Source organism: Lepidochelys kempii, chromosome 18 (assembly GCF_965140285.1).
Source record: "Lepidochelys kempii isolate rLepKem1 chromosome 18, rLepKem1.hap1, whole genome shotgun sequence".
NCBI classification, from domain to species: Eukaryota; Metazoa; Chordata; order Testudines; family Cheloniidae; genus Lepidochelys; species Lepidochelys kempii.
Window position 1 is genome coordinate 24,823,357 of NC_136397.1, and position 20,800 is coordinate 24,844,156.

The window sequence follows — 20,800 nt, forward strand, 5'->3', positions numbered from 1 at the left end:
GACACCAGTGACTGTAAATTTAGAGTCGCACAGGCTTGTAGTGTGCAATTCCTGTTAAAACCGAGAGTTAGGTGACTAAAACCTTGCAAAACTTTGGAAATTTGGGCGGGGGGGGAAGAAAGACATGTGAAAGGAAGATTAATGAGTTTAGATGCACAAAAATCAGGAACTGCCCAAGCTTCTCATTACTAAGCAAGCGCAACAGGCCCATATACAAAAACTGCCTCCAGCTTGAGAAGGAAAATTGACATGGCTAGATGAACAGGAGACATGTCAGCTCAGAGGATAAAGGACTTCTCTGCCTTCCCCACCCCCCAAAAAACAAAGTTATAAGCACCTGAAAATGAACGTATTTCTGCCACCATAGCAAAAGGTATATGACCACCATGAAGGACACCATGTAACAGTATGTTAGCCTCTGACTCCACACTTGAATTGCCTGATTAAATTCAGCATCCTTCTTAGCAAAGGTTATTTCCCAGAGATGTGAAACTCAGAGGTTGGTATGATTACACCAGTAGAATACAAAGTTTTAACAGAGGAGGCAAAAGAGGGAGCAGGGGTTTTTTTAGCCAGATTGGCAGCAAAAAGGTTTCAGCACACTGGTGTTCAGTTCACCATCTCCACTCACGTTGTTTGCAATAAATCAGTACTGAGCATATATGACTGGGAGTTCCCGCAATACAGATATTCTTCCCGGAAGAGGCCATGGAACATTTCTGGAATTGGACTATTTACTATTATTCATGAATGTAGCAAGGCAAAAAAGGAAAAACAGAAGAACTTTTCCAGGGCATGGACTGGATTTTATTAACAATCTAATAGTGTCAGAGTTTAATGCATTTAGCATGAAGGGCTGCAGGTGCTAGCCCGTAGTGCTATGTTAGGTCAACTTGAAGAATGACAACTTGCAAAGGACTGCTTTTTCTTTCACAGTGCTCATCCTCTTACTAAAGAAAAATAGTGGACAATAATTACTAGCAACTTAAAGCTCAGCAACTGCTCCAGCTTTACTCCATCTAAATAAAATCTCTTGCTCCCCTATAAAATAGAATTACTGATGCCTGGGCTACCCCTCTCATAAAGTAAGTTAAGGTCACTGTTAGTGAGCTGGACACTTTAGGTCAGTATTAAGACCAAGTCTCTGTCCTGAGGAACTCATAAGTCAAAAGAGAGAGCACAGCCAAATATTGGGATGACATAAACCGCAGCAGTGTTATGAGTGAACAGAGATATCTGCTTCTTAATTTGAGTTTAACCTTGGTTTTGTATTTTGTTCATCTGAGAAACCTCTGCTGAGGGCAGAACTAAGGCTCTCAGCCTTTCAGAAGCAGAGTGCTTTGAGGAGAGACTTGAAAGAGAAGGTGAAGGCATGACCGACTGGGCTAGGGAGGGGTTTCCAGGAATCTGAGGCCACGTGGAACAAGGCCTGGAGACAAGAGTGGGAGGAGGACATGAAGGGGGTGGTTAGTCATGCAGCTTGGGTGGAGCAGACAGGGTAAGGGGGCGAGGCAAAAGGAGAAACATTTCTAGTGAAGCGACACCTATTAGGCTACAGCATGGCTGATAATCAGCACTGAAAACAGGCTGCAATTTAGTGTTGCAGCTGGTTTGTCAGCTACTGTGGGAAGATACTTGAGAACGTGTGGTGTGGTCAGGCACGTAATTAAATACAGCTCCACTTTAATGACAGGCTGTAGCGGCAATTCCTAAATTCATACTCTGCCTGAGAGGAATTCAAAAAAGCCCAAATGCTCTTATAGACTGTATTAAACCCAAGCACAGAAATACTGCTGAGATGATGTATTCTAGTAGATCTCAAACTAGCAGGGGAACAGACTCACCTGGGTGGGTCCAGAGCAGACAACAATAGGACTGGAAAAACAGGCAAGTGGTTACTGGAAAGCCACTTAACTTTCCTCTGGGCTTCCACAACAACCCTCACTGCAGAGGGCTTTAGGGACAGCACAAGCCCAGTGACCCACATTTCTCCTTTACTCCACTGGTACTCAGTGAACCTGCAAGTACATATGCGACTGGCCTGATGATGCCACCAACAGCTCTGAGCAGGGTTAGATGAGATTGTGGTAAAGTCACCATGCCACCAGAGCTACAGCAATGGTGGGAATTTTTAAGAGAGCTTCATGCAGGTGTAGCCTAGAGGTCTCTAACTATAAGAGCTAAATAATTAGCTTTTGTTGCAAAAATAAAAAGCCCTAGGTGTGGAAATTCAGTGGATATGGAACCCCTATAAACATGGGCCCTACTTACCTTGAAATATCACTTACCTACCTCACAGGGTTATTTGGACTTACTAGCTAACGTGCTTAGATTACAAGATCATTAAGTCAGGGACTTTATCTGCGTGCTTGTCTATTCATTGGTGCTATGTACTAATATCTTTTCAGGGTTCATGCACTAGGTAAGTATTGTGTTATATAAACAATGCTGCCAGCGTCTTTCCTATTGAACAGAAAAATTAGTTTGAGTATAGAGTTATACTTTATTTCACCTAGAAAAAACATCCCTTCCCCTACCTTCCCTCTGTCCACTTTTGGACTTTTTAGCCTCTGAGCTCTTCAGGTCAGGAACACTACTGACCTCTTTTGTGTTTGCACAGCGGGTAGCACGTTGTGGGTGCTACCGGAAACAATAATCAATAATAATAGGTTTACTAATCTTGATAGGCTGTGTATCATGAATTTATGGCACATCTTATTGGCCAACTTGATAAATTAGAGACACACCCTAAAATAGGCTGGCAAAGCTACACAATGAAATGAAACAAGAACAGAAGATGTATGCAACGTGAATGAGTAAACACTGCTGTAGGAACCTTAAGATTAGATCAAGAATTGCAAAAATTAACTGTGAAGCCTTAAAATGTTGTATTAACATGGTTTGCATTTATGCAAATTTTCCTTTTAGAAAAACCACACTGAAAATTAAAATGCATGAGACTTACATAAACCACCAAATAAATCAAGAAACATTACATGTATCATAAATAAGTATATTATAACTTTATTAAATTCAAGACATGACAATATTCAAAATAAAACAAAGTGAATAAAATCCTTTTGTTCAATACTGTACACATAATGCAGAAATATCAGTGCATTTTCTATAGCATGTATTTCACCTTCATTTAGTTTGTACTAAAACATAAAAGTAAGCTTTAAAATAGCTCAAATATCTCATTCAGCAGTTTAAACTGTAAACAGCTTGTTCATTTCTATTAGGAGGAGAGCATTATAGTAATGGACCTCCATTAATGAGCACCTCTTCTCTTGTGCTTATCTATAAAAGGATAAATATGTGGAAGTATGCACGAGAAACAGCTAATGCACAAGTGTTGCATCTCCCCGGACCTAAGTGGAACAGTGAGGCAGACTATGTGGGGGGGGGGGGGGGGGGGGAAACAAACAGAAAGAAGTAGTATCTGACGCAAAGGCAGATGTGACTGACACGGTTTGTAAATGGAATCATGTTTAATTTACCAAAAAAACAAACTACACAACCAGAAAATACTGAATAGAAACCAGAACACAAGACCAGCTTGTGTTGTGTGTTTCTGTTTATAATAGTCAGAAGTTTGTATACTGTACCAAATAAGGATGAAGTCATTGCTGACCATTTACTAGCAATTGTGGATAGATACCTTTCCCCTGTCAATTTTAGGGCACTAACATGCATTCCTTGGACCCCTTATGAAGAGAACAATGGGTGAAGGTTAGCAGTAGCTGGTCCAAGTCTCTGCTAGGAAAATCTGCAGAATTCTGCCATGTGCCTTTCAGAGTAACAGCCGTGTTAGTCTGTATTCGCAAAAAGAAAAGGAGTACTTGTGGCACCTTAGAGTAACCAATTTATTTGAGCATGAGCTTTCGTGAGCTACAGCTCACTTCATCGGATGCATACCGTGGAAACTGCAGCAGACTTAAAGTCTGCTGCAGTTTCCACGGTATGCATCCGATGAAGTGAGCTGTAGCTCACGAAAGCTCATTGCTGCAGTTTCCACGGTATGCATCCGATGAAGTGAGCTGTAGCTCACGAAAGCTCATGCTCAAATAAATTGGTTAGTCTCTAAGGTGCCACAAGTACTCCTTTTCTTTTTGCCATGTGCCTGTTAGTGGGTGAAAGAATCCAAGAGGCACCATAAAAAAGCAGAAGTCTAACCCCTGTCGGAAGCCACTTCACTAAAAATTTTACTTATATCCTACTAAGTTTTCAAAATATTGAAGATATTAAAAGAAGTCTAAACACTTTCCAATACACTTCCAAGTCTTTAAGTAGATGTCAATTTCCTTCTAGCCAGGTTAGCACATCCAAGCTAAAGAGAACAGGGTTTATTCCCAGCAATGCTATTTTCTGCAAAAGATTTTAAAATGCCAAGCCTATTATTTTGGAAATGCCTGTGATATAAAACAAAAATACTGTACTGCACTTTCTTCCCTGATTTCGGTTTTAGACATCAAAACTGGATTTTTTCTTAATATGCCTTTACAAAATATATTACTCTAGGATAGTGTATAACTGGCCAACATGGCTATGGTTACTCCATGTGTTTCTATAAATGCTTTACAGTCTTCAATTATACAGACCAAGATAGGCTTAGTCCAGACAAACAATTCAGAGATATGCATCATAAGACAACTTTACCATTGATACTTCACTTTTCTGCTGAAACAGGAAGAATTCCATTACTTCATTATTTGAGAACCTTTCCTTGGATCTCAAAAACTTAGCAACATGGTTAAGATCTACTCCATCCTAAGCAACTATCGTGAATTATGTTCCAAGAATCTATGGAGAAACCACATAAGACAGGTGTTTCCGTTTCATGTGGCCAACCATGTCCATTCTAGCTTTTGAGTCCTGCTTTGCTGTGGCAGCAGCTGTGGTGCAGTCACCAGACCAGGACTTCATTTCTGTGCTTGAGCTGGTTTCTTCTGCTTCTCTGAAGAATTTCTCATACTTGTCCAGATATGAAGGCCTTTCAGGCAACAGATAGTAGTGTGTTGAACTGGCCTTCTTACCATTTTCAATAATGGGAAGAATGCAAGGGACCCTGTTCGCAGATCCATCACTGTTTTGTCTTTGTAGAGCTTTGCTGCTGACATATTTAGGATCAGGGGCAAAGCTCTGTGTGGGGGGCATGACCCCATTGAGGTACAATGGCAGACTTTTAGGGCTCGGTGTACGGGAATTGCTCCGTGATAAAGGTTCTCTCGGGGGCACTTTGGGAGGCCTGTCTTCATCACTGTATGCGCTAGAAGTGACCTCTGCTGACCACCTTCTATAATCCGGTTTGAGCGCCCTAGGAGGTATGGGAACCCTAGGGGGGACCTCTGGTTTGTCTTCATCAGAATTAGGAGAAGCCCTATTTAAGTGGCTAGATAGCCTCACTACTGGTTTATTAAATGATCCAGCTGGCCCTGAATGAGACCTTCGTAAACGCCGATGCAGCTGTTGTGGAGGAGGACATGGGGTTTGTGTACATCCATTTAGGTTATTTGCAGAGTTATCTTCTGTTTTCGGTCCTGCTGGGGCATCAAAATAGGCATAATTGATCTGTCCGCAACCCCTAAAACTCCGCCTACTTGGAGCACTGGATTTAAAAGGAGGAAGTTCATAATCATCTAACAAAAAGTCAGTGTCTGAACTTGTTAAGAATTCCACCTCTCTGTCGACATCATCTGGAGAGAGGTCCTCAGAAATGGGCAGTGGAGGTAGTGGCCTAGAGCTGCGGTCACTGGAAGATGCAGAAGAAAACTGAGGTGGTCCACTCTTTGTCAGTGTATGAGGAGGCATCTCCTCAGAAACACAGCCCACAGTTACTGACAGTTTGCTGAAACTAGGAACAAGATAATCTTCATGCTTTGAACTAAGCTTCTCACTTTTGGGACTAAGAGGAGATGGGCTGGATTTCTGAGGTGGGACCCTGACACAGCTTTCAGTAAAGCAGTAGCCATTTGTTGGTACAGGGTTTGAAATGTGCCCTAGGAGGGGAAAATAAAGTTAAGAATGTCTGTCTACATCCCCACCACCATGAATTTGTGACAGATGATCTAGCCATTCATTTGTTCCCAATTCAGCACTAGGAAAAATGCATCCTTAAAACCTTAATTAACAGAACTCTTAACTACAGTAATCCTGAAACACACCTGCATAACAATATGTTTATGAACAGCCAGCTGTTGTCCCATACATATAGCTTGCTTTACACAGGACACTGCACCATTCCTAAGCAAGCTTCACAGCATGCATCCTCAAAGTACTCCTTGAGGGATTCTGTGGGACTGTGCACCCACAGAAAATGGCCCCCCACAGATTTCCTGTGTTTTCCTGCAGAAAATGGCAGGGAAGCAAAGGGAAGCTGCGCGGAGGGATGACCGTGGGTGCTGTTTGGGAGTGTGGAGGGAATTGCCCCCTTCCAAACAGAGGTGAGGCATGGGGGGGGCCACACAGGATTACATGCCACTGCCCCACCCCTCATTCTGCAAGTGCAGAGCTGCCCAACTGAGAGGCTGTGTCGGCTCTGAGAACTCTGCAGCTGAACACTGCCTCCTGGGTCCTAGTGCTAGTTATCCGCCGCTTCTGTGTGCGGGGAGCCTTCCTGCTTTCTATTACGTGCAACAGAGTGCCCACGGTTGGGCTGGGTAATTGGGGGGGGAGGGGGAAAATGAGGGAAGGAGGGGGTGAGTAGGAAGAGGCAGTGGGGAAGGAAGGGTGGGTGGAATAGGGCAGGAGGAGGGGAAGGTAGGAGTGAGGGTGGGGGATGGAAAAGAAAAGGGGATGAGGAATCACAGGAAGAAACAGGAGTTCAGCATGTGGCATCCCCTTGGCAGCAGCTGGGGCTCCCCCGTTAAGCAGGCCCACCGAACCCCCGCCCAGACAAGCCCTACCTCCCTACACTCGGATCCCTCCAACGAGCCCCCCCACACCACTGATCCCCAACCAGCTGCACCTGGACCCCCACCCCATCAAGCCCCATCTCCCCACACCCACTGATCCCCAACTACCTTCACCTGGATCCCCTGCAGAGTCCAATTGCCCATGCATCCAGAACACCCCAATGAGCCTCTGCATCCAGATCTCCCACTAAGCCACCCACACCCAGATTGCCCCACACAGAAACCTCTCACCTGGATCCCCCTACACTAAGTCCCTCCACACTTGGATCCTGCTGAGCTGAGCCTGCCCATCCACACCTGGTGCACCTGGCAAAGAGGAAAATACCCTGGGACATTTCTGGGGCAGGCCCAGCCCTTGCACTGTGTCAGTGTCAGGTGTACCTTCACTGCTGAGTCTCTATACTGGGCGCAGGTGGGGGCTTCAGGGTGATCTCCCACCTCAATGCTCCTCCTGTGCACCCCACTGCCATGCTGGAGCCACATTTATTGACGAATAAAATTTGCTGAATTTTGCAGAATTTAATATTGTGTGCATAATTTTAAATTTTTTGGTGCAGAATGCCCTCAGGAGTATCAGAGGGAGAATATTCAACACCATGTAATATATATATGACTTATATTATAGCAGTGCTCCAGTTAAATAAGACAATTAGAGACCCATGGCACAACTTAGATTAAAACAGGGATGTCTCTCCATGAGAGATGTTTTAACATGCAGTTGATTTGCCCCAACCACTTTGCAACTATTTCCACAGAGTTCTATCCTCGTTAGCAGGTTTTGCTAAATATTTGACAACACTCAACTATTTACACTAAATATTTTCCTCAGAACAAATAAAAGTATACTATTAAGATACTAGGTAGAAAGTCAGAAAGACGTTGGAGGAGAGCCAAAGTGTTTAAATCTGTCACTAGAGGGCAGCCTGGTGTCTAAAATCAGAAAGGTTTCAGAGTAGCAGCCGTGTTAGTCTGTATTCGCAAAAAGAAAAGGAGTACTTGTGGCACCTTAGAGACTAACATTTATTTGAGCATTTGTTAGTCTCTAAGGTGCCGCAAGTACTCCTTTTCTTTCTCCTATTGTAGATATTAAAAGGGACAGATTTTCTCCAAAACCACTTCCACTAAACAGTTTGTATCAATACAACTCAAAATCTTCTGTGTACATACCAATAGATGTACAATGTTGCTGTGCTGATGGATTCAGATTGTATGTCATTGTTATAGGGTCCATGTTAAAGAAAGTCCTGAAAAGGGAAAAAATATTCTGAGTCAGTGAACCATGAACAAGCCCTAATCCCAGTTATTGGGTCCATCTATGTCACTTGCTTGGTAAGAACTCTCAAATCCACCTGCAAGGTTAATTTTCCCCACTTACTTTTCAAACCCATTGTGGCCGGTCCAGCAGGTTTTCAGACTCCCTATGCCTTGGCCATTATGGAGAAATCCAGTTTTTAATGGACCTCTCATTTCTTGAGCAGCAACTCCTGCCGTTGACATTGTGCCTTGCTCTGCAATGTCTCCAAATTTTAGAAATCCACAGTTCTTGCCAGGTATCCTGCAGCTTTCATTCCCTTCAGAGGAGAGGAGGGTGTAAGTACCACTAAGCAAACTGAGTGAGTCTCTCATTTTAAATGCCACCCAACTCTCTGAATTACAGTGACTCCTTTGTGAGAGGGCCCCTCTGGCCCAAACACCTGCTGAAAAGAAGGAAATATTTCACACATCAAAGTGTTTGTCCTTCTGTTTCTGTGACTGTAAAAACAAATCCAATAATTAGAAGTAGTTCTGTAAGAGTTCATTTTTGGAGAAACATCAATCCAAAGATTTTCAAGTTTCAGTAAAACAGGTGATGAATAGAAGTTTTATGCCAGCAAATTCAGACCTTGTACACATATTGACAGTTACTCAGACACACCAACTTTGCCAAAACATACAAATCGTTGTATAACATTGTATTAGACAAACCTCCTTCTGTATTATTGTGATAAGGAGTCACTTTGCCAAGGGTTTTAACCTAAAAGGAAGCCAAAACACAATAGCCTGACTTCAAATGTAATCTGGTCAAAGACTCATTCTAATAGACTAAATATAAAGTGACTGCTTAAATCAAAGGTTTGATCAATTCACAAGGGTTTCAGATAAGATCATTATATTGAATAATTAATCACTTTAAGTGTTAGCTACTAGAAATTGATTTGTTGGTCTCACAAGGTTTCCTCCTAGCATGTATACCACAACAGTTCCAAGCAATGGGGTTGAGCAAATCTAAACGAAGTAGAGTCATCCTTTTCTACAAAGCTTGTTTTGAATCTGTGCACAATAGTTTAGTAGGCACATTTACATTGGGAAACAGAAGTTCTGACAAACACTTGAAATTCAATTAGAAATTGTAATATATGGAATATGCTGCTTTACAAGGTTTTGCTTGTGTGAACCCACCTACTCTCCCCACAATTTCTGAAAGATCAGCTGTACATTCTGGACAGTGGAGAAACTGCAACTCAGTGAAACAAAACTGCATAAAGTGAGGAGGATTAAATATAACAAGGCAGGAGAACCTCAGTCTCCTCACCTGAATAGAGAGATTAAATGCCCTAAAATCACTTTAGAACAGACCCTTTACCTGCTCAAGGAGTACAGTGTATTGTTTGGGGCAAGATAAAAATGACATTTACATGATCATGAAGAGATAGATGTTTACTGAACATGATCAGTTATACTCCACATCTCTGGGTACTTGAAAGGAAACTCTCTCCAAAAAGTAAAACCCGACATGTGTTTGGGACCAGATCATGCTCTGGTATGCTTTTTAAGGGATACCCAATGAATAGTCTGTACTGTTGGTAAGTTCGGTTCTCTCCCACCTCCCCTGCCTTTCATTATTCTATCCCCTAGAAAGCATGTTAAAGAATAAGTAAGGAACCTGCCTGTTCTCTGTCGAGAGAAAGCAAGTTTGTGCCCAAGAGAAATGGTACAGGAATAAGAGTGCATTCTTCTGCACCGATAAATTAACCTCCTGTTCCCATGATACTGGAAGAGGTAGGTTCCACAGAACCATCTGCAGTTTTAAGGGGACATAGTACTCAGTCCTAAGTATGGGACAAGGCAAGCTCTCCAGAGTTTTAACTCATGCTCTAACACCAACTCTTGCTGCTACGTAGGGCAATAAGTCATTTATTTTCTCTGCTTCAGTTCCCTCAACCATAAAATGGGGGAAAATACTAATTTTTCGGCCTCATAGAGGCAAGAAAGATAAACGTCTGCAAAATAGTTTGAGACTGTATACATGTTTGTAATTCTTAATGAGAGCCAGTAATACAAGATAAAGCAACATGGAGGTTTTACAAACCATGAATAACCATGCACACATTTGCATCAATGCAATCAATGCAGGTGGTTTTCTTTCTTTCTCCCTCAACCCAAGTGTTTTTAAGGCCACAACTATACTACCCGCCGGATTGGTGGGTAGTGATCGATCTATCTCGCATCTAGTGTAGACATGATAAATCGATCCCCGATCGCTCTGCTGTCGACTCCGGAACTCCACCAGGGTGAGAGGCGGAAGCAGAGTCAACGGGGGAGCGGCGCTGTCGATCCCACGCTGTGAGGACGCAAAGTAAGTGATTCTAATTCCATCTAAGATACGCAACTTCAGCTACGAGAATAGCGTAGCTGAAGTTGATGTATCTTAGATTGATTCCCCGCCCCCCCGCGTAGTGTAGACCAGGCCTTAGTCAGACATGTTGCCAGAATTTAGAAGGGAGAACATCAGCTTTGCTGGAATGGTGCAAGACTCAAACTCTGCCATTTTTTCTATGACAGGATTGCACCATGGTCTTTTAAAAAAAAAAAAATCTTTATTTCAGCTCTTCCCTTTTCATAGATACTCACTATTGAAACAGACTATAAACTTCTTAACTATGAGACACTAAAGAGCAGCATTTATTTTTAACGTTATCTAGTTAATTCTTACATCACTAAATCAAGTTAGATACACTCGTCAAACAATGGAAGCTAGGGTGGATAAAAATCTATGATTAAAAAACAAAAAATCTGTTTTTTTTTATTTAAATACATTTTTCTTTTTAAAAATAAACCAATTTGAAATTATGATAACTTACATTAAGGCATAAATTAAAAAAAGTAAAAGCTATTAACCTGAATAAAATGTATGTTAAGCTATATAATTATTAAATAAACTTGGATAGCTACAGTGTATCCTCCTGGTTAGCAAAAAGTACCAAATGTAGTGTAACGGCTATATTTAGTTCCAAATCAACATGTTTGAATGGTCACCAACCAATAAGATTAAAATTTTCTTTAAGAAATACATGGATATGTAATTCTGGAAAGCAATTAAAGCCATTCTATTAGCGGATAACTAGCAAATGAGTTAAAGATATATGAGACTCCAGTTAAAATATTAACCTCTCATTCTTTCAGTTGTACAAGCACAAACAGGGCTATCCACTACGGGGCTGAGATTCAAGGTAGGACACTGATCCTCAAACTCAGTTTCATGTAGCATTAAAGAAAGACATCAATCCATGCCAGTTTATATCACATTGAGCAAGTGTCCTAAACTAGAAATGTTTGTTCCAATTGGAGTTTGACTGCTTATGTCATGAAGTTGTGTCAACATTTTAAGTCTTCACTTGTTGCCTAGAGGACAGGTAAGGGCTCAATTTACTAGCTACTTCACACTTGTTAAATTGTTAGAAGTGGCAAGAATTAGAAAATGCAGTTTAAAAATAATTAATCTGTAGGCTAAAATACTAAGAATGGGTCCAAGCATTTGCACTAGATTTGATTTACCCCAGTGTTTTCACCTTATTGTGCTTACAAGAACTGGCAAGACCATAGAGAAAGTGTCTGTTGCAGTATAAAAAAACAAGCTGAAATAGGAAGGAGACTGGTGTTTAAATAGTTTGAAAGCACATGTAGAGTAGAGTGCTTACTCTGATTACATGAAAAAGCCTGCAGGGATTCTAAGAGGACCAGCCTCCACCTGCTCCCATGCCAAAACCACTAGTAGTAATTAGTGTATGTGTCAACCTCCTAAAATGCTGTCTAAATCTCAGCTTTCAGAGCGATTGTGCAAGTATTACCTGCTTTGAAATCCCCTTGGAGTTCTAAGCTTCCATTTCAATAGATACTTAAATATTACACTCAGAAAGGTACTTCTCATTATTTTTTTAATTCAGAAAACTAGGTGATGAAAACAAAGACAAGTTGTGCGTTCATAAAGCCTACTCACTTCAAACAATAATCTCTTTGTGAATTCATAGAAGGTGACCTGCCTCTACATTTCAATAGGGAAATGTGAATGGACTGTTATGAAACTGTCCCAGCTTCCTATGTTCTTGAAGTGGGAGTAGGAGGGGAAGCAAAAAGGGCAACATAACTGCATGTTCTCCTTTACTACCAAGTCAGTTTTACCTTTTTGCATCCTGGGTTTAAAGGGTTTGTGCTACTATTTTAAAATATGTAGCAAACTGCTTAGCATTGCGAACTTGAAGCTTAGTAAAGAGCAAACCCTGAGAATCTATGAGAGACAGCTGCATTAACTCTTGCTTTTGGATGGTACACTCTCAATAAGGTTACTGAGGAATACATTCGAAAAAGTCAGTATTGTTCATGGATTTATGAACAACATTAATTTGCAGCAGAAACTCATTTTACAGAGAAGGTGGGGTGAGACCATCAGTTATGTGACAGTTACTGGGTTTGTGGATTAGCAAAGATTTAATAAAATATTGTACTTTCATGAAATCACATGACAATTTAATTCATTTTACAAAATATAATAGGATATACTAGCCATACCATAAATAAAGCTAAATTACTGTGTCCTTGGTTTATGATATTTGTTGTGCAAATGAATGAGTTAGCAAGTATGGTTTTCACAATGGGTTTCCCAGTTATACTGATAAACCCTACTTGCCTGGACTAAGGTGATTAGAAAGATACACAAATTATAATATTTTCAGGAAGTCCTCACAGGCTTGTATCTAGTCAAGAAGCTAAATTACTATAAAGGAAAACTACAATTAGTTCTTGCTTCAGTCACTAAACTCAGGAGACCCAAGCTAAAGCAATGTAAAATAATGGGTTTGTGACAGTTTGTGATCAGCCATTGCGCTCCATCATGGTTAGCAACGTAACTAGACAAGGAGGGAATTAAATTTAAAAACATTCTTCCCAGACCATATTGCCACAAGTATAAATATTTGGATGTTACAATAGTATATAATATATGGCATGCCCTATGTAGATTTTTAGCAGCTCTCCTTCTGAAAAATATATCTATGCACATACTACAATTACATTGCAGCTACAATATTTGTTTTTCATATCTGACCAGAAATTAAAATGTGAATTTCCATTTCTCAGCTCCAACTCAGTCTATTGTTATGATCTGGCAGCAATGTTTTATTAGACTGCAGCCATTTTTTCTGAAAGCTATGGAACATTCAGATACCTCAGTTATTTATTTTTTGGCATTTCTGTCAGGCAATCACCATTACAGTACTCAAATTACTCCTGGGTGAATTCTGCGCAGAATTCATGTCCCCTGCAGATTTCTTAGCTTCCACACTGAAAAATGACTTTCTGACAAGGAAGCAAAGGGAAGCTGCAAGAGCAGTCACGCACCACTCCCTAGCAGCGCAGGTACAGCATTTCAGGCACCCAGAGCAGACGGCTGAGAGGTAAATCACCGCGGGGTTGGGGGCACCCCAGTGGCTCCTACCCTGAGCTGGGATCAGCTGCTAGTCCCAGCTGGGCTGGAGGCAGGAGAGGATGGACTTCTTCTTCCACTCCAAGAAGTAGCTGAGGCTATGTCAGACCAACCCTCAGAAGCCTCCCCCAGACCAACCCTCAGAAGCCTCCCCTGCTTCCTGCCCCCATCACTCCTCAGCTGTCAGGGGAGGGGTCACTGTACGGGGAGCTGGTACCCCATCCACTCAACCCCGTGCATCCAGACCTCCCATACCCAGACACCCTTGCCAAGCCTCACCCAGTACATCCAGAACCCCCCTGATCCTCCATGCCCAAAACCCACCCCACTGAACCTCAACCCCTGCATCTAGAGCCCCACTGAATCCAGACTACCAGCCTCCAGACCCACCCCTGCACTCAGATCACCCCCCCACAGAGCTCCCTGCACTCAAACCACTACCCTGAGCCCCCACATCCAGACCCCAACACCACTGACCACCAACTAGCTGCACCCAGACCCCACCCCAAGCCCCACTCCCCCAGCACTCAGAGCCCCCACCCCCCACTGAGACCCCCACACCCAGACCCCTCCACTGATCCCCAACAATCTTCATCTGGAAGCCCGTGCAGAGTCCCATTGCCCCTGCATCTGGAACCCCCCAATGAGCCTCTGTGCATCCAGATCCCCCCACACCTAGACCCCCCACTGAGCTGCCTGCACCCAGACTGTCCCACACAGAATCCTTTCACCCCATACTGAACCCCTCCATACTTGGATCCTGCCTGATTGAGCCCACCTGCCCCACACCTGGCGCAGAAGGGCATGGCCCCTGGGTGTTTCTGGGGCAGGCCCAGAACTTGTGCTGTGTCAGGGTCAGATGCAGCCTCACCGCTGAGTCGTGTCCTAAGGGTCGGGCGGCTGCAGGGTGATCTTCCACCTTCATGCAGCCAGTGGCCTGTGCTCCTCACTGCCATTCTGGAGCCTCTGCATTTACTTATTGACAAATAAAACTTGCAGAATTTTAAAATACTGTGCACAGAATTATTAAATTTTGTTGTCACAGAATTCCCTCAGGAGCATCAAATCATTTTGATATGCACAGGAGGTCAAACTGTGCTTTCAGGATGCACTACACGTAATGGAATTGGATGCAATTTGCAGTGAAAATTGTTGAATGCCTACAAAAAACCTGGACAGGGATTACACTCTGTGATGCTACCTGCTGAAGGGATAACAGATCATGCTCTATGACATAAGGAAGTATAAGCTGCATCCATCTACTACACATTCTTAAAAGGAAAAACATTGCTACTTTAAAGCAGTAAGAACACATGTTCTTAACCTAATTTTGCTCACCTTGCCACCACGTATCATTAACGAATCTCAGAAGCAATTCATAGGAGGGGCACATTTTTGTCATACAAGTCATCCGTTCAGCTTAGCTCTTCCTTATTTGACAATATGATGTAATTTCCTCCTATAATATACTTTTAGAAGGAGATTTCTGTTAATTTGGAATGATAGCTAACCCTTTATGCTGTTTTTAACATTTAACCATTTCAGATCCTAATTGGAAAGCCTATTGATGTTACTATTTAATCTACCTCCTGAAACTCATGGCATGCTGTAATTAGGCTTTGAAAGTCGAGTTTCTCCAGTGGTCATTATATAATGCCAAGAAACTCACATCTGGCAAACGGTCCTAAGAACATGGCTTTTTAAAAACCATTTGTTTTATACATGATTGTATCTTATTTATAGAGCACCATGGTAAGTGTGCTTAGTGCTTTTCAGAACAAGACAGTCTCCAACTCACATCTGCGATCTAAATCACACAGTACTTCATGTGACCAAAGACTGAAAATTAAATCCTTTATTGAGAGCAAGTGGTAGCTTGGTGCACACAAACAGGAAGACTGTTCAAAGCATAAAGGGCAGCAAGCAGGGTGAAGATGACAAAGGAACAAATAGCAGCTTGGAAAAAGATGGATGATAGAAATAAAAGCAGAGATGGGCAGAAGTGGAGTTGTGTAGAAGCTTAAAGTTGTGGTAGAAGAACAGCTAAAGCAACTAGAACAGCCAAATTATGTGACAGAGTTGTGGGAGACAGTGATTTTTGGATGGAATGAAGGGACTTTTCTATTTGCCATCTACAGGGGACTTAGCCCAGGTTTTAACTGTACTTAATTTGGTGATCCAAAAACAGTATTTAGGAGCACTTCTAAATTGCAGACTAAAAACTAACAATTAAGTAGTGAAATGACTGCCCTGCCTCTGCTTGTCAGATTTCAGTCTCATATTCAGCCTTGATATACAGCGGTGGTTCCCAACCTTTCCCAACTACTGTATCCCTTTCAGGAGTCTGATTTCAGCTCTGGGCAGTGGGGCTTTGGCTTGAGCCCCAGGAGGCAGGCTTGGGCTTCAGCATGTATCTTAGCTTCATGGGGCCCCTGCTTGCCACCCCGTACTACAGGCCCTGCACTTGCAACCGCCCTAAACCCATCCTGAGGTTGAGAAACATTGATATTGTATATAGAGCAGTATAAACAAGTCATTGCCTATATGAATTTTTAGCTTGTACTGACTTCACTAAAGCTTTTTATATAGCCAGTTGTAAAACTAGGCAAATATCTAGATGAGTTGACATACCTCCTGGAAGACCTCTATTGCCACCCCCCAAACCCAAACCCCACCCCCGGGGATATATGTACCCCGGGTTGAGAACCACTGGTGTATAGCATCATGAAGTCTTATAGTGGATATAGCCAGCTCACATTTAAAAAATAAGACACACAACTTAATGCATAACTGGTTCAAATTCTGCCAACACCTAAATAACTATACTAAATTTGATAAATTCCACATTACTGTACCAGAAATTCAGAATTAAGATTTTTCACTTCTACAATACCTCCTGTGCTTGGAAGGAGGGAAGGTGAGGGTCTTGAATCAAAACTTTAATTTCTCTCTCCAAAAGAAAGGTGTTAACTAAGCCCTAAAGAACCCTGTCAGCTTTCTGTCCTGGGCACACTTGATGAAAGCCTATTAGATTATTTGGATTTTGAAGACAACTTGCAAAGGACAGACAAATGAGTTCTGTGGCCTTTTTTAGCTTCTTTATGGTACATAAAGAACGCCTGAGAGGCTTGGTTAAAATATTCTGCTTGTTTTCTTCACGAGAAATGCAGACCACATCTGCCCTGGAGAACTCTATGGTGATGGCAGAACTATAAAATAACATTGAAAGAGACTAAAAGTGGGGAGACTTCAGTTTGGCTTTTTAAAATGTAGGTTTGTTGTTTGTTTTTGCTACTACCTATTTTAACTCCTGTGTCTATTCAGTAGTTGGGACAAAGGCTGTCTTTGTTAAAGATTCACACTCTCCTCTTCCTCTCCTTACCCCCACCCCTTCAATTAATGTGTATGAGCTCACAATAAGCACCCGAGGCAAGCCCCCACTCCCCTGCCTCCCTGTGCCAAGATTAGGAAAGTCAGATTCAACATTCCTGATCTTTTCAAAAGGTAAAGGCTGTCTACATTGGCAACTGAAGGATAAAACAGTGTTAAAAAAAACAACACACCCCCCTTGAAAAACAAAAGTTTTGCCAACGAACAGCGCTTTGTCCATAGGAAAACTCTCCTGCGGTCGGGGTGGAAGTTTTTTGTCGGCAGGAACACAGACTTATCACTGTGCTGGGGGAGTGCTCGACCCCCAGCTCTGCCGAGGCCCCACCCCCACTCCAACCCTTCCCTCAAGGCCACGCCCCACCCCACCTCTTCCAGCCCCCTCTCCCAAATGCACCATGTCCTCCCTCCTTTCCCCTCCCCGCAAACAGCTGATTGAGGCAGGTAGGAGGTGCAGAGGGGAGGGGAAGGTGATGACAGGGTGGCTGCCGGTGGGTGCTCAGCACGCACCATTTTTTCTCCATGGGTTCTCCAGCTCCGGAGCATCCACGGAGTCTGTGCCTATGGGCAGGAGAGCTCTCTCCTGCCAACAATCAGCAGCTGAAAAGAACACTGGGAGCTGGTGGAAAGAGCGCCTCTGAACCCTGGTGTGCATCCTTCAAGCACTGTACCATAGAATGACAGATTCAAAAATCTGCCAGTGACCTTGTCCCTCAGAGCCTTTGCCATCCAATATACCATCCTTACCTGCAAACCAGGAATAACAGATCATGGCTAAATTATACTATTAAAAACCCTCAAGCTGTGAATAAGTTCCATGAGACCACTGAAGTTTCAAAGCCACTATACACCATTCACATTGTGCAAGTAGAGTAGTGTGTATTCACAGGAAGTGTACAAAATGAAGATATATGTTATACATTAAGTGTACAGTGCTGTCTTGGGTTTTGAACATTAAAAATGGGCTATTTTGAAAAAAACCCAAGCCATGAGCCCATATTAAGGGCTAGAGTGATCAAGAAAATTTAAGTCATCTTAAATTAGTATGCAAAAAGAAGCATCTGAACCCACAATATGCTTTCAGTTTATTTAAAGGTTAACAAATCAAGTAGAAGGAAAAAGAGTTGCTACTACCCACTCTGATGGTTCAGTCCAGAGGAAAAATATTATGGCAGAGTTATAACTCCTGAAAACAGAAGTGTGTAATGGGAATACAGACCTATAACTAGCCACATTAAAGTGTGCTGCAATAAGTTAGACAGTAAATGTGTGAAGTGTAACTAGTTTTCATAAAACTTCGTATAAGTTTTTATACAAAAAAACCTTCCTTTCTATGCTGCTTACAAAGTATACATACTGGTGCAGAGTTTTAAACTATACATTTGCTTTCTCTAACTTCTACAGCTAGGTGATATAGAGTGGTCAATTGCACATTCATGTCCAGCTGTACCTGGAATTTCAGTTACTAGCTTTCAAACAAACAAAAATAAATTATCTTTTTCTGGCTCAGTTTCTTCATTCATAACAGAAGGTCTTGTTAATGTGCCAACAACATTTTAGGATGAAGAATGAGGGCCTCAATGCTGGTGTAATACTTAAGCACATTGAGGTCACTGGGACTACTGGTGTGAGTAAAGTTACACATATGCTTAGGTGTTTGTAGGATCATGGCTTAAAATTGGAACTTTTATATATCGTGTATTTTACTACTTGGCAAAATTAATGTAATTAAATTGCCTGCAGTATGCTCAAATAGCACAACAACATAGCCAGGTTAAATAATAAACATTTTCAGGAAAATGTTTCCCCTCCCCCTTCTAAAATCCAAATATTTAGTTAACCATTGCACTTGAATGCCTTATTAAATAATAAGTTACAGTAATAATTATGACTGAGAGAAGCAAGGGTAGACAAGATACAAGTATCATCTTTTTTGGATCAACAAAAGTAAAAATTACAAATTTTTGGACCTAAAACATCTTATGTTCAATACTGGCAGGTGACTCAGAAGTTAGGTGATTTTGTAACTTAGTTCATCCTATAAAATATCATTACATACTTAATATTTTTTTCTTTCAGGACCACTGTGACTAGTCTGTAATAAGGTAAACAATTAATGGTGAAGACTGACTAAAAGACTTTCCTTGCCTTCCAGAGAACTTGGAGCTAAAGTTTTAGTCACAGGCCCTTAGTTGCGCTATGATCCCTGTATCTGTTAGCTGAATTTAGGGAAGCACTTAAAGCTGGGGTTCCCAAACTGTGGGTCAAGACCCCAAGGTGCATCATGAACACATTTTAATGGGGTCCCTTGGGCTGGTGTTAGATTTGCTGGGGGCCAAGGCCTGAGGGCATCAGCCCTGGGCACGAAGGCTAAAGTTACATGCCGCCACCCAGGGTGGAAGTCCTTGGGGTTCAGCTTTGGCTCTGCTGCCCAGGGCAGCAGGGCTCGGGCTCAGGCTCCAGTCCCCCCTCCTGAGGTCTCGTAGTAATTTCTGTTGTCAGAAGGGGGTCACAGTGCCCTTTGAGAACCACTGACTTGAAGTACAACTTTAAAAAAGGTTTCAGAGGAGCAGCCGTGTTAGTCTGTATCCGCAAAAAGAGAAGGAGGACTTGTGGCACCTTAGAGACTAACCAATTTATTAGAGCATGAGCTTTCGTGAGCTACAGCCCACCTCCTCGGCTCTTGCATCTCTAGAATCTCCGCTCTAGGAGCAGTTCAGCCTATGGGAAGCCAAACACCGTCTACACTGGAACCTGGATAAAAGCAGACGCGGGTGAACCCCCACGTTAACGGTCACTGACCCGCAGCGCCGAACACAGACGGGGCTCGAGGGGCCAGGAAATAGCTGGGCACTCAGGGCTTCGGCCTCCCCTTCCCTCACCCGACAGCTGCCTGGTCACCAGTCCCGCCCCACCTGGCTGGCAGGCGCACCTGCAGTCACCCACACGCCTCCGCACAGTGCGGCCCCAGCCCGAGCCACGGGTGCGTGACTAACCCGCCAGGCCCGGTCCCGCCAGCCCAGGGCGCTGCTCTGCCCGGCGCCGCGGCTCGCCCCCTCCCAGCGCGCTGGCACCCATCGGACAGCGCGAGCAGCCCCTGCCCAGCTCCGCGGAGCGCGGGGCGCCTTCGCTCGGCTGCCCGCCGCGGCTCCGGGCCCGCCGCGCTGCGGGGAGCGGCCTTTCCCCGAGAGCCGCGATTGTTTAGTCCCGGCGGCCGCGGGCAAAGCCAGGCTCGAGGAGCCAGAGGCCGCCGCGCCTCACAGCAGGGCCCGGCTGCCATGGCAACGAGCGCTCCCGAGAGCGGTGCCTGGAGAAGTGGGGGCCGAGCCCAGGGTCCCTGGCGGGGCAGCCCCGCACTCCTGGAGCGCCCCGAAGGGGGCCGATCCCGGCGCAGCCCTGCAGCCCCGGGAATCACTCACCCAGACGGCGCCGCGGCTCCGCATATCCCTGCCCGCCTTGGGGGACACTGCGCGTGCGCCACACTCAAACCCCGAGTACCCCACGAGCACGTTCCAAGTAAATCCTGCGCGCCCGCGGCTCGCAGCCGCCGTTCTTATACTGGTGGGCGTGGCCAACCCTGGAGACCACGCCCCTGGCCGGGCCGCGCCCTCCGCCATCACTGGCTTCAGAGATAAAATAAGCCTTAAAGGGGCGACGGCGGGTGCCGCGTGAGGGCGCGATTCTGAGGCAAGCTGACGCGGGCCGTGAGGCCCAGCGTGCGCGAGACAGAGACACGCCTCTGTGCGAACGGCCAATGGCA

General features: G+C 43.7%; 1 protein-coding gene across 5 annotated transcripts; it reads right to left on the minus strand.

Moving 5' to 3' along the window:
- Positions 1-3,948: 3,948 nt before the first annotated feature.
- On the minus strand, positions 3,949-20,589 carry ERRFI1 (ERBB receptor feedback inhibitor 1). 5 transcript variants are annotated; one of them, XM_073316510.2, is made up of 6 exons: positions 20,460-20,589; positions 19,673-19,794; positions 14,992-15,122; positions 8,290-8,485; positions 8,082-8,158; positions 3,949-5,999 (listed from the first exon to the last, which is right to left on the minus strand). In XM_073316510.2, the coding sequence occupies exons 3-6, from the start codon at positions 15,062-15,064 to the stop codon at positions 4,804-4,806; spliced, it is 1,542 nt and encodes a 513-aa protein (XP_073172611.1). In that variant the 5' UTR covers positions 15,065-15,122; positions 19,673-19,794; positions 20,460-20,589; the 3' UTR covers positions 3,949-4,803. The 5 variants fall into 5 exon arrangements, with proteins under 5 accessions (XP_073172611.1, XP_073172609.1, XP_073172612.1 ...); XM_073316508.2 differs by lacking the exon at positions 19,673-19,794; XM_073316511.2 differs by lacking the exons at positions 14,992-15,122; positions 19,673-19,794.
- Between the last annotated feature and the right edge of the window lie 211 nt (positions 20,590-20,800).